At 39.7% G+C, this 13,877-nt stretch overlaps 1 protein-coding gene across 4 annotated transcripts; it reads right to left on the bottom strand.

The window, feature by feature from the left end:
- Positions 1–4,312: 4,312 nt before the first annotated feature.
- LOC149813807 (uncharacterized) lies at positions 4,313–13,072 on the bottom strand. Of its 4 annotated transcripts, none has more exons than XM_089992194.1 (8): positions 12,632–13,066; positions 10,810–12,302; positions 10,417–10,535; positions 7,187–7,777; positions 6,710–7,019; positions 5,694–5,859; positions 4,654–4,750; positions 4,313–4,553 (listed from the first exon to the last, which is right to left on the bottom strand). In XM_089992194.1, the coding sequence occupies exons 2-8, from the start codon at positions 12,190–12,192 to the stop codon at positions 4,436–4,438; spliced, it is 2,784 nt and encodes a 927-aa protein (XP_089848320.1). In that variant the 5' UTR covers positions 12,193–12,302; positions 12,632–13,066; the 3' UTR covers positions 4,313–4,435. The 4 variants fall into 4 exon arrangements, with proteins under 4 accessions (XP_089848320.1, XP_089848319.1, XP_089848321.1 ...); XM_089992193.1 differs by having other exon boundaries at positions 4,654–4,756; positions 12,632–13,059; XM_089992195.1 differs by having other exon boundaries at positions 4,654–4,756; positions 7,187–7,759; positions 12,632–13,059.
- Between the last annotated feature and the right edge of the window lie 805 nt (positions 13,073–13,877).

Raw genomic sequence — 13,877 nt, 5'->3', positions numbered from 1 at the left:
GTTTCCCTTTTTTTTGAAGTTTGACCTTATGGCTGTGATCTACATGACCTCTTTAATATGAATAGGCTTTTGGATCAATTGATTATGACACGTGTATGCACGTCAGTACGTGTTTGTGTTATGGTCAGCTACATGTCCAATTAACCTGCTAAATATTCTTTTTTTTTTCAAACCTACCCCTATAAAAGTGATCTACAAGTATGTTTGGATATCAATGGACTGTAAAAATGATCCACATGGTGTGTTCGAATATCACTGGACCATGACATCTAAATAGGTTTTCTAGGCGATTAAAAAATCAACGATTGTACATATACAAAAATTTCTCTGCACTGTAGTCATTTTCTTGCACTACATGGGAAAAAGTCGCGCTAAAAAACAGGCATGAATTGGGTAATTTGCCAATCAAATGGGTTTTGTGTTACATAAGAGTGTTTTTAGGGTGCCTCGTTGGGCACTCATGGAGGAGAGAACGAGGGCTAGCATAGAAATATGGTCGGTCTAGTATTTATTCTTGCCTAGTTGACATGTCTTAATTTTCATCCCCCGTCATTATTTAAGCATTTTTCGAATCCCTAAGAAGGTAGGGAAAAGATTCAGCTGCATTTATAAGTTATAACCCCAAGTAACTGCACCCAGCATGAAGACTTGGTCTGGCTGGCTCAGCCTGTCATACCTAGGGTCGTCTTGCCAGCAGCGTAAAACTCAGAAGCTAGGACCCCTACTCCTGTACGCAAAGAAGAGACACTCATGAGAATCAAACCTTGACCACCCATGCTTGGACAACAAAATATCTTCGATGTTTGGAGACAAGTTACTCTTTCCCTTAAGTTTTGGGGTTTGGAAATCTGAAATATCGATTTCGTCTCCACCCATCTCTCATAATGAAATGGTGTTGGTCCATTTGCATCGGGGAAAATTGGTGGATTAACATATTCAAAGTTGGTCTCTCTAAAAAAAAACATATTCAAACTTGGTAATATTTTCTGTGAGGGCGTCAAAATTAAGGTGGGTGATGGGCACTCTATTGACTTTGGGAAAGATATGTGGCTGGTTGAATCAAACCCTTAACCTTGAACCATCTAGCCTTTACATTATGATCAGGTCTAAGGAGCATCATGTGTCCCACTGCTATAATTAGAGGTGGGCAGTGACCCGGGCCCCGATATATATATATATATATATATATATATATAGTAATGGGTCCTAGCTAAACACATTTGGTGCTAAATGGGGTTTTCAGCTTCTTTTTATGTGGTTCCAGCCCTATAAATGTGTTGGGCATGATCGATTTACTAAGAACTCACACCCGGATCATGTATTTTTTATGAAAAAAATGATGTTTGGAACTTCAAAAATTTATAAAGATTTTCGACCATTGATTTTTCGAACTTTATAAAAATTCATCCATGTGTTGTGCTTCAAGAGCTAATCCCTATAAAATAAAATACATAAATCACATATGTACAATCAAAATTTAAAAATGAAAATGAAAAAGCCCGAAAAACCTATTTAGCACGGAATTTAGCACTAAATGGGTTTAGCACCGACCCATTAATCTCTCTCTCTCTCTAGAGAGAGAGAGAGAGTAATGGGTCGGTGCTAAATGATTCATGCAAAATGGTTTTTTCAGCCCTTTTGGTGCTTTTTTTTGCAGTTCTGACCCCATAAATGTGTTGGGCATGGTCGATTTACGAGGGATTCACACTTGAATCATGAGTTTTCGATTAAAAAAAATGACATTTGGATCCTTGAAAATTTATAAAGATTTTGGACCATTGATTTTTTGAACCTTATAAAAGCCCACCCATGTGTCCGAATTGAACACTTAAAGAGCTGATCCCTATAAAATCAAGTACATAAATCACATTTGTACGGTCATAATTTAAAAATAAACCAAAAAAACTTAAAACCCCGTTTAGCAGGTATCATTTTGCATATTTCATTTAGCACCTACCCATTACTCATATAGAGGAGTAATGGGTAGGTGTTAAATGAAATATGCAAAATGATACGTGTTAAATGGTTTTTCCTGCTCTTTCCGTATTTTTTCGCAGTTTCAACCCCATAAATGTGTTGGGCATGGTCTCAGTATATATATATATATATATATATATATAGTAATGGGTTTGTGCTAAACCACGTTGGTACTAAATCAGAGCTAAACCATGCTGACCGTCGCGTGCATTGATGGACGATCAATGCATCAAAAACATGATTTTTCGGCAAAAAACCTTTAGGCTCACTAAAAACGCCAATAAAGGTCTCTCGCTAAAGGTCTGAGACCTTTACTGGCTCTTTTAGTGAAAGTTGAGCGCATTTTTTGAAAAAAGCCGTTAGTGGCGCACTAAAAGCGTCACTAAAGATCTCAGACCTTTAGTGGGACCTTTAATGGTGCTTTTTGTGTGCCAGTAAAGGGTTTTCGACATGATTTTTTTTTTATTGAACATCCATCAACATACACGATTGATGGTCAACGCGCTTTAGCATGAACCCATTTCACTATATATATATATATATATATATATATATATATATATATATATATATATATATATATATATATATATATATATATATATATAGGAGGAGTGAAAATGCCTTATTGCAAGTGATTGGGCTTGATTCCTTCCTGGGAAGCAAACTACATTTGATGATCCATTTGAGTTTTTTTTGTTTTGAAAGGAAAGCTGGGGTTAGGCCAGTCATACAACTATACCAATGAGATTCAAACGTGCAACACGTCCCAACACAAGGTGACTTGCACTAGCTGCTCCTACCAGACAAGCGGAGCCCCCGTTGGTGATCCATTTGATCTCTATTTCAACGGCTGAAGCGAGTACCAATGTTTATTTTTTATGCCCAAAACTTCATATTTGAATCATAGTCACAAGTATTTGAATTCCCTGCCTTAAAATTATGACAAAATCACATTCCATTAAAACCTTAATTCAAATTATCAGAATTTCAATCACCTATTTGGAATATGTTCACGTTTTGTTATTTGTGAATCTAAATACACAGATTTTCCTTATTTTTCCAAAAAAACAAAAGTTTCCAATGATTGCCTGATTCTCATTTTTTTTATAGGCAAGCTGGGGTTAGACATACCCCCACCAGTTATACAACGTCTCATTGGGATTTGAACTTACAACGTCCCCAACACAAGGTGACGTGCACTAACAGCTCCTACCAAACAATCGGAGCCCCCGTTGGTAGTCTGATTCTCATTTGCTCGGAAAAATTTGAGGACAATGTATGAATATCCAAGGTTGAACTTTCAGTCCATGATACTTCTTTTGGTACTTATGAGTGCATGATTTTATTAGATAGATTGAGTTTCAAGATTACTACATTTCGCATTTCCAAACACAACACTTTCATAAAGTTAGAGATCTTGTATTATGCAGCAAACAGACCCTTACTGATTTGTGTTGGTTATAATATTTGATTTTTGTGATTCTATCGGCCAAATGGAATTAAGTTCGTGACATTTTTGTGTCTTGGTAAAGTAGAATAATGCTTGACGTTAATGATTGCTGAAATTTGCATTTTTCACCGCATGCGGTCAAATATTTCATGACTTGTGGTTGTGGATTGATTTGCATTTTCACCATATCTTTGTAATTCTTAAAAGTCTATTCCATTGGGGCCCTGCGCCTATCTAATTTGGACTGAGATGAAAATGACCAAATTTTTTATTTTCATTTTTTATTTCAAATGTTTTATTTATTTATTATAGGAAAATGAAGATGTTGATCCTTATGTTGTGGTTTCATTTCTGACCAATAACAGCATACCAAACAGACAACAGATTTGGTTGATCTTTGGTCCAAATCAAAAGTTTTGGTGGATGCTGCACTCATGGACTTCAGGCAAGGCAGTACTGGGCATTTGGTATTTTCTGTTGCATGGTTGATAAGCTATCACTCGTCTGCATTTCGTCGAGAACCGGTCATACAGATGCAGTCTTGTAAAAAACGTTTCGATAAGGGAGTTCCTGTATAGTCGGTTCTTGAAAACTGACTGTTTGGATAAGCCATCCAGGGCTGCTGTCCAAAATGGTGACAAGATAATGTTTTTGAAACAGTGTTTTAATGCGTGTCCAAAATGGTGACAAGATAATCTTGTAAAAAACGTTTCGATAAGGGAGTTCCTGTATAGTCGGTTCTTGAAAACTGACTGTTTGGATAAGCCATCCAGGGCTGCTGTCCAAAATGGTGACAAGATAATGTTTTTGAAACAGTGTTTTAATGCGTGTCCGTGAACCAATGCATCTACTAACAAAATTGAAAAAACAAAGACAAAAATCTTGTAATTAACAATTTTATTAGGATAAACCGTGAACAAGAGGTGCCTTTCACGTTCACTTGTCTCGTACACTGGTTTAAAAAATAATAGAGAGACATAATCACCATGCCAAAATCTTTTCTTTTTACAGTATAGAGTAAGCACGAATCACCTCAACAATGGGTGCACGACAGAGTGGGCACTTGCCTCCGCCTCGAACCAACTCATTTGCACATTTTAAACATGTACACATGTGCCCACATCTGCAAGCAAAGAACCAAAATTGAGAAAAACAAATCCCCATCGTCAATCCAAGATGCAAAAGCAGTTGCCACATTCTAAAGGGTTAAAGAGAAAGCAGACCTGTACAACAGAGAATCAATATGATTATCGCAACAAACACAACACATCCCTTTTCGAACATTCCCCCACCTTGAGCCATCTACTGACGACTCTCCCCCTGATTCTGCAACAAAGACATATCAGGTATCTTGCTTTTTCCATTGCTCAAGATTTGAACTACATGCAAGGGACAACCTCCACCCCAACAGTTGGGAAAGGAGTTGCTACTTGCTAATAGAATGTCGCACATAGTCATCAAAATCGTGTGCTGATATAAAAGGCACATGGAAACATCAGTGTTGTTTACTTTCATACTCCATAAGCATGTGGCATTTGTGCACAATAACACTTGCAAAACTGAACAAATGTGCCATTATGAATAAATGAATTTCCTGTGGGAGTGTGTGACCCCTCCAAGGGGACCACCTATAGCTGCGCTTATACACACATACACACACACACACACATTTAAAAGAAGTCTTTAGTATGATTTATGTTCATGAAAGCAAAAAATCTATATTTTGTTTCTTATTTACTTATTTATTATGATTTTGAGAAACCTTTTTTTTAATCCAATCTACTGTATTTCTATTTTCAGTGTTTGATATGATTGTTTATCATATTGTTCACATAAAATAATTATATTCATATCTTTTGTTATTCAAATTTCTAAGCAAGCAAAGAAATATCTGATCCTTTTTTTTCAAAATTTCCCAATACTGTTCAATTTGGACCTTTTTTATTTCTAATCTGATCCAACAATTACATCTAGATGAACTAACATCTCCAAGGAAATTCAGGGATGCATGATAAGCATAAGCCAGCAAGTTAGCCACACTTCCAAAACAGAATTTATTCTTCATATTCCCAGATAGAACTCTCGTGAACCAATAAATCAGATAGTAAGAATGACCCATACTTAGAACCAAAAATAATAAGCATACCCTAAAGCAATAAAATGCAGAGACAGAACAAACATAAAACAGAACCATGAAATCAGGCACACAATCTCTAGCATGTGAACATGAACATGAGACAAATGGCAACTCCATACAACCGACCTTTCCCCTCACTGTATCGATTTAAAGCTGCAGAGACTTCCTGCCTGACAGAGCGCTGCAACTCCAATTGCATATCCATACAGGCTTCAAACATGCGCTGCATGTGATTCATCCCTTGTTGAAGCCTAGCCATGTCAGCTCTCAAGTCATTAATTATGTCCCACTCCTGCATGACAATAAGCAGTAACCAATAAAACTAGAATGGGGCAAGCATAGTGTGACTCTCAAAACCTCAGATCATAAGCATTTAATTCTCTATGTTATGCATGAAAACTAACTAGGGAAAGAAAACCATAGATATGATTATCCACATCCAGCAAACCACAAAACCAATGAAACAGATGCACACTTAGTGGTGGATCCGTGGAGCAGCAAGATGTGGCAGTTGCCCCCTTAGTTGCAAAGATTTTCTAATTCTAAAAGAAGTTTTTATGTTTATGGCCATGATTTTGTCTGCAACATCCTTAACATACAACAAACTTAATAACAGTATCTGATATGATTTTATGATTTTGTTTTGCATTTTAAATATGTAGAATTAACTCAGCAACACCTAATATAGAAATTATCTACAATAATTAAATTAGCCTTTTCATCAGAATTATAGCAGACTCCATGACAGGAGTTAATCATTGGTTCTTTTTTTGTCCATTTTTGAGGAAAAAATAGGTCTTAAAAAGTACATTTAGAAATGTCAGAATTGTTTTGGAATATAAGGCAAAAGAGGGGCTCTGCATGAAAATCTCCCTTCCTAAAACACTGTAGCTTCAAGGAACAGACGGTACATATGCATCCATGCATTTACCTTGCATGATGAGGTTAAATTTATGCATGTGTCAGCCGATTTTGGTTTTCAAGGGACCTTACATGAGCAGCATCCAAACGGTAATAACCATTTTGTCCTACAGTATATGTATTTAGTATTTCTTACCATAAAACATCCACGTATCCCAAAATGAGGGCATCAGTCATTACAGCTGCACGCAATGTACAAAGTTGAAAAGAAATATACATACCAATTCAGAACGGTGCAACCTTTGCCTTGGCCAGTTAGTAGCTTGCAGATCCTGATGCCAAAGAGGTTGTGGTGGTGGTACTGGAGGAGTTGGAAGAGTCATTATAGGTCTAAGGGTAGGGTTACGCCGACCCTCAACCTGACCACCTTCTCCCGGCTGCTCCTGAGTTTGCTCCTCAGAGGCATCATGGTGATCAACAGCTTGCAAATCCCAGTCAACTGGGTTTTGACTCTGCCTTTGAATATATGACTGGATCAATTGATCCAAGCTTTCACGAAATCCACTTCTAAGAAGATTTGAAACACTTCGCCTGCAAAAAAATATCAAAAGATGTAAGGTGGGTGGAAGGAGGGGGTACAGGATAGACATTTGATCATTATCTTTCCAAAATGTATCCTAATCAATGAGACAATTTCAAAGGCTCAAGAGAAGACACTGAAAGGGGATATACACTCTTAAACAGTAAGATAACAAAACCTGCTGAGGAGCTCCCTGAGTTCCATACTGTAGACACTATCATCATCAGGAGGCTGAAATCCATTAACTCTGTGAATGGAGGAACTTCTCCGAGTTCTTGTAGTATCACGAAGCTCTTCTTGCCAATTATCTGCTGCATCCTGGGGACTTGCTTCATTCCACCGATCATGTTCTTGCAGAGGGCTGTAATCTCTATTTTCCAATGCATCTACTTCTGCTTGATCTTGAAATTGACCTTGCCAATCTCCATGAAGTTCTTCCACAGCCCCAGCTTGCCCCTCATTAACCCGGACCACAGCAGATTCTTGCCAGTCCCTTCTCATGTCTTCTGTAGATCCTTCCTGTAAATTCTCTTCCTGAGCATTTAGCACAGCTGTGTTGCTTTCCACAGCATCCATATGTTCTGATATTGGATGTGCACCAGATTCTTCATCTCTTGGCTGAGACTCATTCTGAACTTCATCTGGAACCACCAAAACTGGCCTTGTTTGATCAGTTCTAGAAACATTTACAATACTACCAGCAGCAGAATCAGTATGATTGCTTGCTTGACCCCAAACAATATTTTCCAATCTGTACCGAAAACCATCCCTAATCACATAACATATACATCATTGTAATTTCAAACCAAAGTTTCCAAAAACAGAACAGAAATGCAAATAAACTTGAGAGGACACATTGAAAATTTATGGGCTCTCAAGCCCTTCTAAAATTTTATGCCTTCATCATGCACTTTTAGTATTATGTTCAGGGAATTCAGCCTAGATAGGTTTGTCTCAAGCATCAATTGGATCGATATCCACAAGGGATTATCAGTTGGTGATTAATCAACAAAAAGCTTTAACATGACAACTATGTCACAGGGATTTGGCTAGCAGGGTGCCGCACCCGCGTCGACTCGACTCGACACGGGTGCGGCACCGACATGACAACTATGTCCAACTTTTTTATTAAAAAAAAAATTTGTGTCCAATTTTTTTATTAAAAAAAAAATTGTTTTGGGGGGCGATGCCCCCCCCAGAGACCCTTGGACCCCCGCCCGCTGACCGCGCAACGGGACCTGCGCTGGGGGGAGCCCCCGGACCCCCCTTTCTGCAAGGGCAAAAACTTTGAATCAGGCTCCACAACTCATCAGCTCAACCCCTCCCCTGCACAAAGAGGGCGCAGGGAGGGGGCTCGACCCCTCCCCTGCACAATATATATATATATATATATATATATATATATATATATATATATATATATATATATATATATATATATATTTTTTTTTTTTTTTTTTTGCCGCACCCCCGCACCCATGTGACATAGCATGACAATTTATTCCAGGACTCGTGCTATAAGTTGAGAAGGAAAGAGTGTCTAGGACTTACTAGTTCATGCATAACTATAGATACCATTTCATTTGTGTCTTCCCTTGGCTAGGATAGTTACAATACCCAAGCTGGTACTGCTGTAACAGGCAATTTACTTCTCTACACCATCAAGGTACTATGTGTTGTTTTACACTCTATCAGAAAAAAACTTCTAGCCTAAGAAAACCCAGTATTTAAGTGCATCTACAGTTCTGTGGTACTTCTGTGCTTTGTAAGAGTTGGGATTGCAGTTGATCTACAGTACTATACAACATCTCCATTCCTTCTGGTAAATCAACAGATTTTTATGCACTTCAACTGTGAAAAGAAAGAAAAAAATTCCCTTTCCAGTATCTCATTTTGAATTTGTCAGTACCCAGTAAATCTTCAAATGAGAAGGTAGAATTTACTTCTCTTCACCAACAAGGTACTATGTGTTGGGAAAAGATTACTTTCATTTGTCCCTAACTAGATGTGGCAGAATGACAATAAGACCTGCTGTCTTATACTCTTGAGCATCACCCTCATGTGTGTAACATACAATAATAGCTGAATACGAGATGACTGTTTGAATGGAGATGGGACATTAGTCTATTATAAATTCAATTTAGTTCTAGCATCACAGATTAAGGAATAAATTCTAGTAAAAGATAACTTCAGCATCTACTATATAGATTAAGGCAATGGTAGCCTCTACAATCCTTTACAGAACCTGTGAAATAACATGCCTACGGTAAAAGATAACTTCAGCATATACTACATAGATTAAAGCAATGGTAACCTCTACAATCCTTTATATAACCTGAAAAATAACATGTCTATGTAATAAGATAGAGCCTTTTATGTAAACTTTTACCAACAAAATTTGGATGAACACCATTAATAGATTGCCTAATATAATCCAACATAATATGGCAAGACTCCATCAGATACTTTCAGTGACATCCCATATGTTCAAAAGATACTGACCTGTAAATGTTTCACTTCAAGGAGCAACAGGAAGGGCATTGTACCCAGCATCAGAAATGCAACCTCAGTAATGCAATAATTCTTTCTTTTGCATGAACTCAACACATTCAACGATGACATTACAATTCAGTGGCCTATGTAAGTAAAATGTGCATTCCCCTCCCCCACTGCTTTGAAGACTATTAGATACCCAATGGATATCTATGTGCCTTGTCTGGGTTTTGATTTGGTACGTGCAGTTCTTTATAGTGAAAAGGCACAGTTTCACCAATAGCAAAGGACGAGCTGCCATCTAAAGGGTGCATGAAATAATGTACAAAAAAAAAATACAAGATATATGGATCGCATGCATTAATGTGCAGAGAATTTGGTCCCCATCCTACAAGTCAATCCAAGAGAAGTCCATGCCCAACCAGTGGATGTTCGCCCAATGGAGAGTTCTCTTTGCAAAAAAAATAATCTACAGCCACTGAAAACATGTATTGCAAAAATTACTAAGTGCAATTATTGAAACAAGCAATTTTTAAATACTACTTACTACCTCAATTTCCAGAAGTTTCACTATGTTTTGATTTTTTTTTTAAATTCTATAAACAAATTTTCCCTAGTCCTATGCTTAACTTCTGAAAAAGAATCATCAGAAAATGCTTCAAGTTCGCAAGAAGATTTTAAACTCCACTAAATTCATAAAAGAACAAGGGAACCAGATCATATCCACCAGAGTCCCTTTCTTGTCCCAATGGATAATCATCATAATTGAAAACATCCATGTTCGCCATAAACTTTGAAAGTTTGTCCCCAAAAGAGAAACAGATAGACCCAGTTACCAGTAAAAGAACTAGTATCCAACTTCATAATGGTTCAAGAAAAGTAGTGTGCGGAAGGTTGAGAAAACTAGAAGCTTACCTCAGACCAGAAACAGTATGGCGTTGCCTTAATTGGCCCAGTTCTCTAGCAGCCAATGAAGGTGGCCTTTCTTCATCATTGGATCTCCCATTTCGTAGAAACCTGCCTCTGAGAAATGACTGACAATGAACTCCACATCAGAAAACAGTAAACCCAACTTCAAAATAACTCATTTCGTGAAAAGTTGAAAATGCTTGTCATAATTGCTCAGAGGACATATGGTTCACTACAAAGCAAGTACAACAACTATTACACCTTATAGACAATCATTTTTTAAAGATCATGAGAAACCCAATCTTCACAAGATTTGTACAGGAGGATAAGAATATAGCTTCCTAAAAAATAAACTGTAAACCAAGAATTTAAGGTCTGGCTTGATGAAAGTCTATTTACCTGGATACGGTTGCGGTGAGCAAAGTCTGAAACAGCCCGATGCTCCAGTAACCGCTGAAGTTCTCTTTGTCTTTCTCCCTCAATCCGCACCAGTAGATCAAGTAAAGCCTGTCTTCCACGCAGTCTTAATAAATCTCTGTGTATATGCTCCGGTTGGCTTTCATCAGTATCAGCAGGAAGCCCTTCTTGAGCTGCTTCCATTGCTTGCCCCTGTATGCCGTTTGTCTCAACAACAGATTCCAGGGATTGCAGCCTCCTATTAGAACGAGAATCTCTCTGCTGGCTTGCCATATGTACCCACTCTCTCACCAATCTCACTCTCTCACGCTCGGTTTCGTCAAGCAATTCAGTCCTGGGACTGCTTCTTCTCGACATAGTAGAGGCTTCATTAGCGTTTTCCATCATCCAAGCTTGAAATATTTGTCTCACTCTCTCTCTTTCACCTTCACCGAGATCTGGGGACTGTTCCCTGCTAGAGGTTTGATCAACATGTTCATCATTCTGGGAATCTGCTTGACCATGCGACCAGATCCCATACTCATTCTCACTTCCGCCCCTCGGCACCTCAGCAACATTATGCTCATTCTCCAACCATTGAGTTTCCTCGGGATCAAGGCTTTCATCCTCAGAGATACCTCTCTGCTCGCTCACTTGGCTTGCTGACATATTTGTACTAGTAATTGCACTCTGACTATCTTCATTTCCATGGTGCGCCCGAGTATCACTCCCAAGCCTTCTGTATCTAGGCGAGTCAGTATCAGAATGCCTAGCATTTGCTCTCTCTCGAGCATGGTTGATCACATTCTCATCCTCGAGCTCCCTCCACATCTGACGGATCAAGGACGCCTGAGTGCTCGGCCTCTCCACTGCCCCCTGCCCTCTCGACGTTGTCGACTCTCTCAAAAAAGATGAATCCAGCATAGAGACAGCATGTAAACGAGAAATTGCCATTAGCTCCATCTCCCGATTGTGCCGCTCTATCGTGGTGATCATATCCTGAGCCTGTCGGACCGCCCACCTACTGAGAATGCGAGAATACCGTCTTCTCGCAGCAGAAGACTCCGCCACGTCGTCGCCGTCAAGATCAGACCTCCGTCTCCGGCGCACCAACTGATCGCCCTCTTCACCCTCATCCTCCAGCATATCCTCATGAAGGCACTGATACTGCATTCGATCCCCGACGCACCTCCGGCAACACCGCTCGCAGCTAACCCCGGAGCCAGGCTCACCGCATGAACTGCTACAGGAAGCAAGCGGCATACAAGAATCCAAGCGATCCCTCACGAGCTCCTCGAAACCTCGCCTGAACTCCTCACAAGCATCATGCGATTCGACCAATTCACTCGATTCCTGTTTCTGCTGCAGCGTTTGGATATTAGTCATGGCTTCTCGACCGAAAAAATACAATCTGTTTTAAATCGATAAGTCACCACCGAACTCACTCCGCCGCAGAAACATCAAAACCTCCAAAAATCGAACCGCCTCCATCATCCCTAAACACAATCACAAAACCATCAATCCACATCCCTGGATACCACCATCACCACCCAAAAAAGAAAAAATCACGATAAAAAACGCCTAAAAATCCAAACGAAACCCCTAAAAACCCAACCACCTAACAAAACCGACCACGTGAAAAAAAAAAACAAAGAAAACCCAATTACGGCAGAAAGTACAAACCCCAGCTTTATCAAAGCATCTCCCGTTCTACTCAACCATCCAAACGCAATTTCAACGAAATTCAGCGGAATAAGAGAGAAACTTCGAAAGCGATCAGGGCACGGGGGAAAAAAGAAAAGAAACGAACCACCGTATCACGTACCAGCGTTTGCGTCAGACCAAAGGAAAACGGAGCGGGGGTTGCGTAAGGGACCAACCAAAGCCCTCCTGCTGCAAAATTCGCGCAATAAGAAGCGAAAATAATCGCTGTTCTTCTGCAATTCTGAAACGGAAAAGAACAACACGAAAGAAGAAGCAGAAAAGAGAGGAGAAAGCTGGGATCAATGAGAACCAGCAAAGTATGAGGTTCTGTTGATCGATTCATTCGTGATTCATTCCTTCATTGGATTAAAATAAAGAAATAGAACGAAAGGTTGAAGACGAATTAGAAAAGGACGCCTTTTGGAGTTCGTCGCCTTCTCTTCCATTGCGGGAATTGGGAACGCCACACCGCCGATCCCAATGCGGGGCATTGAGAGACGAAGAAGAAGAGATGGGAGGAAAAAGAGAGAGAGAGAGAGAGGCGGGGGATTTACAAATAGAGAAATGCGTCGGCACCGCTTCGTATCTTTCCTCTCTCACGTTCCCTCCACGTAATGTTTTTCAAGGAGCCACAGAGCCGTGCCGCGTGGCGCATTGTCTCATTCTGCTTGTCCCCGGCTAAGGAAATGCTCCCTGTCTTTCGAGAATTTACGGAAATGGTCGTGCCTTGCTGGCTGGCTCTGGTTGGTTGGAGATCGAATCGGATGGACTGGTACCGTAACGAGTTGATGAGAATCGGATGGATGCGGATCGGTCCCGGGCGTGGACCTCAGGTTGGAAATTTGGATGCGGATGAACGTATAAATTAGGGGTGTCAACGGGGCGGATCTGGTTTGGACTCAGGTGGATCCGAACCTGGATCTGACTTTGAGGTGCGGGTACTAGGTCCAGAGCAAACTTTAATCAGGTCCCACCTTATGGAAAACCATATCCGGATCCTCGAGGAATTACATGAACTAGACTCGATCCATTCCAGATAAAATAATATTTTTTTTTCTTTTTTTACGTCTAAAAATCAAGAATCTTAATCAGAACTTGGGTCTGGTATGAAATTTCACAAACCATACCTGGCCCCATATACTAATAGGATCCTTTGGGCCAACTTGGATTCTGATCGGATCTTATTCTTTATCACCAAACCTTGGCCATATAGGGTTTGATACTGGTTGTGTCCGGTCAATCCTAACCCATCGACACACTTAGGTTAAGGGATAATGTGGATCTGGACCTCATCAGTTCTAATTATCGGATCATGGTCTGGGTCGGTCATTTATGAAGCTATTTTAGGGGTACCGACCGATTGGATG

The sequence above is a fragment of the Nuphar pumila genome, chromosome 16 (genome assembly GCF_984573655.1).
Source record: "Nuphar pumila chromosome 16, dmNupPumi1.hap1.1, whole genome shotgun sequence".
Classification (NCBI taxonomy): domain Eukaryota; kingdom Viridiplantae; phylum Streptophyta; class Magnoliopsida; order Nymphaeales; family Nymphaeaceae; genus Nuphar; species Nuphar pumila.
The sequence above is the reverse complement of the archived record's forward strand: the minus strand, read 5'-3'. Positions and strand labels throughout refer to the sequence as shown.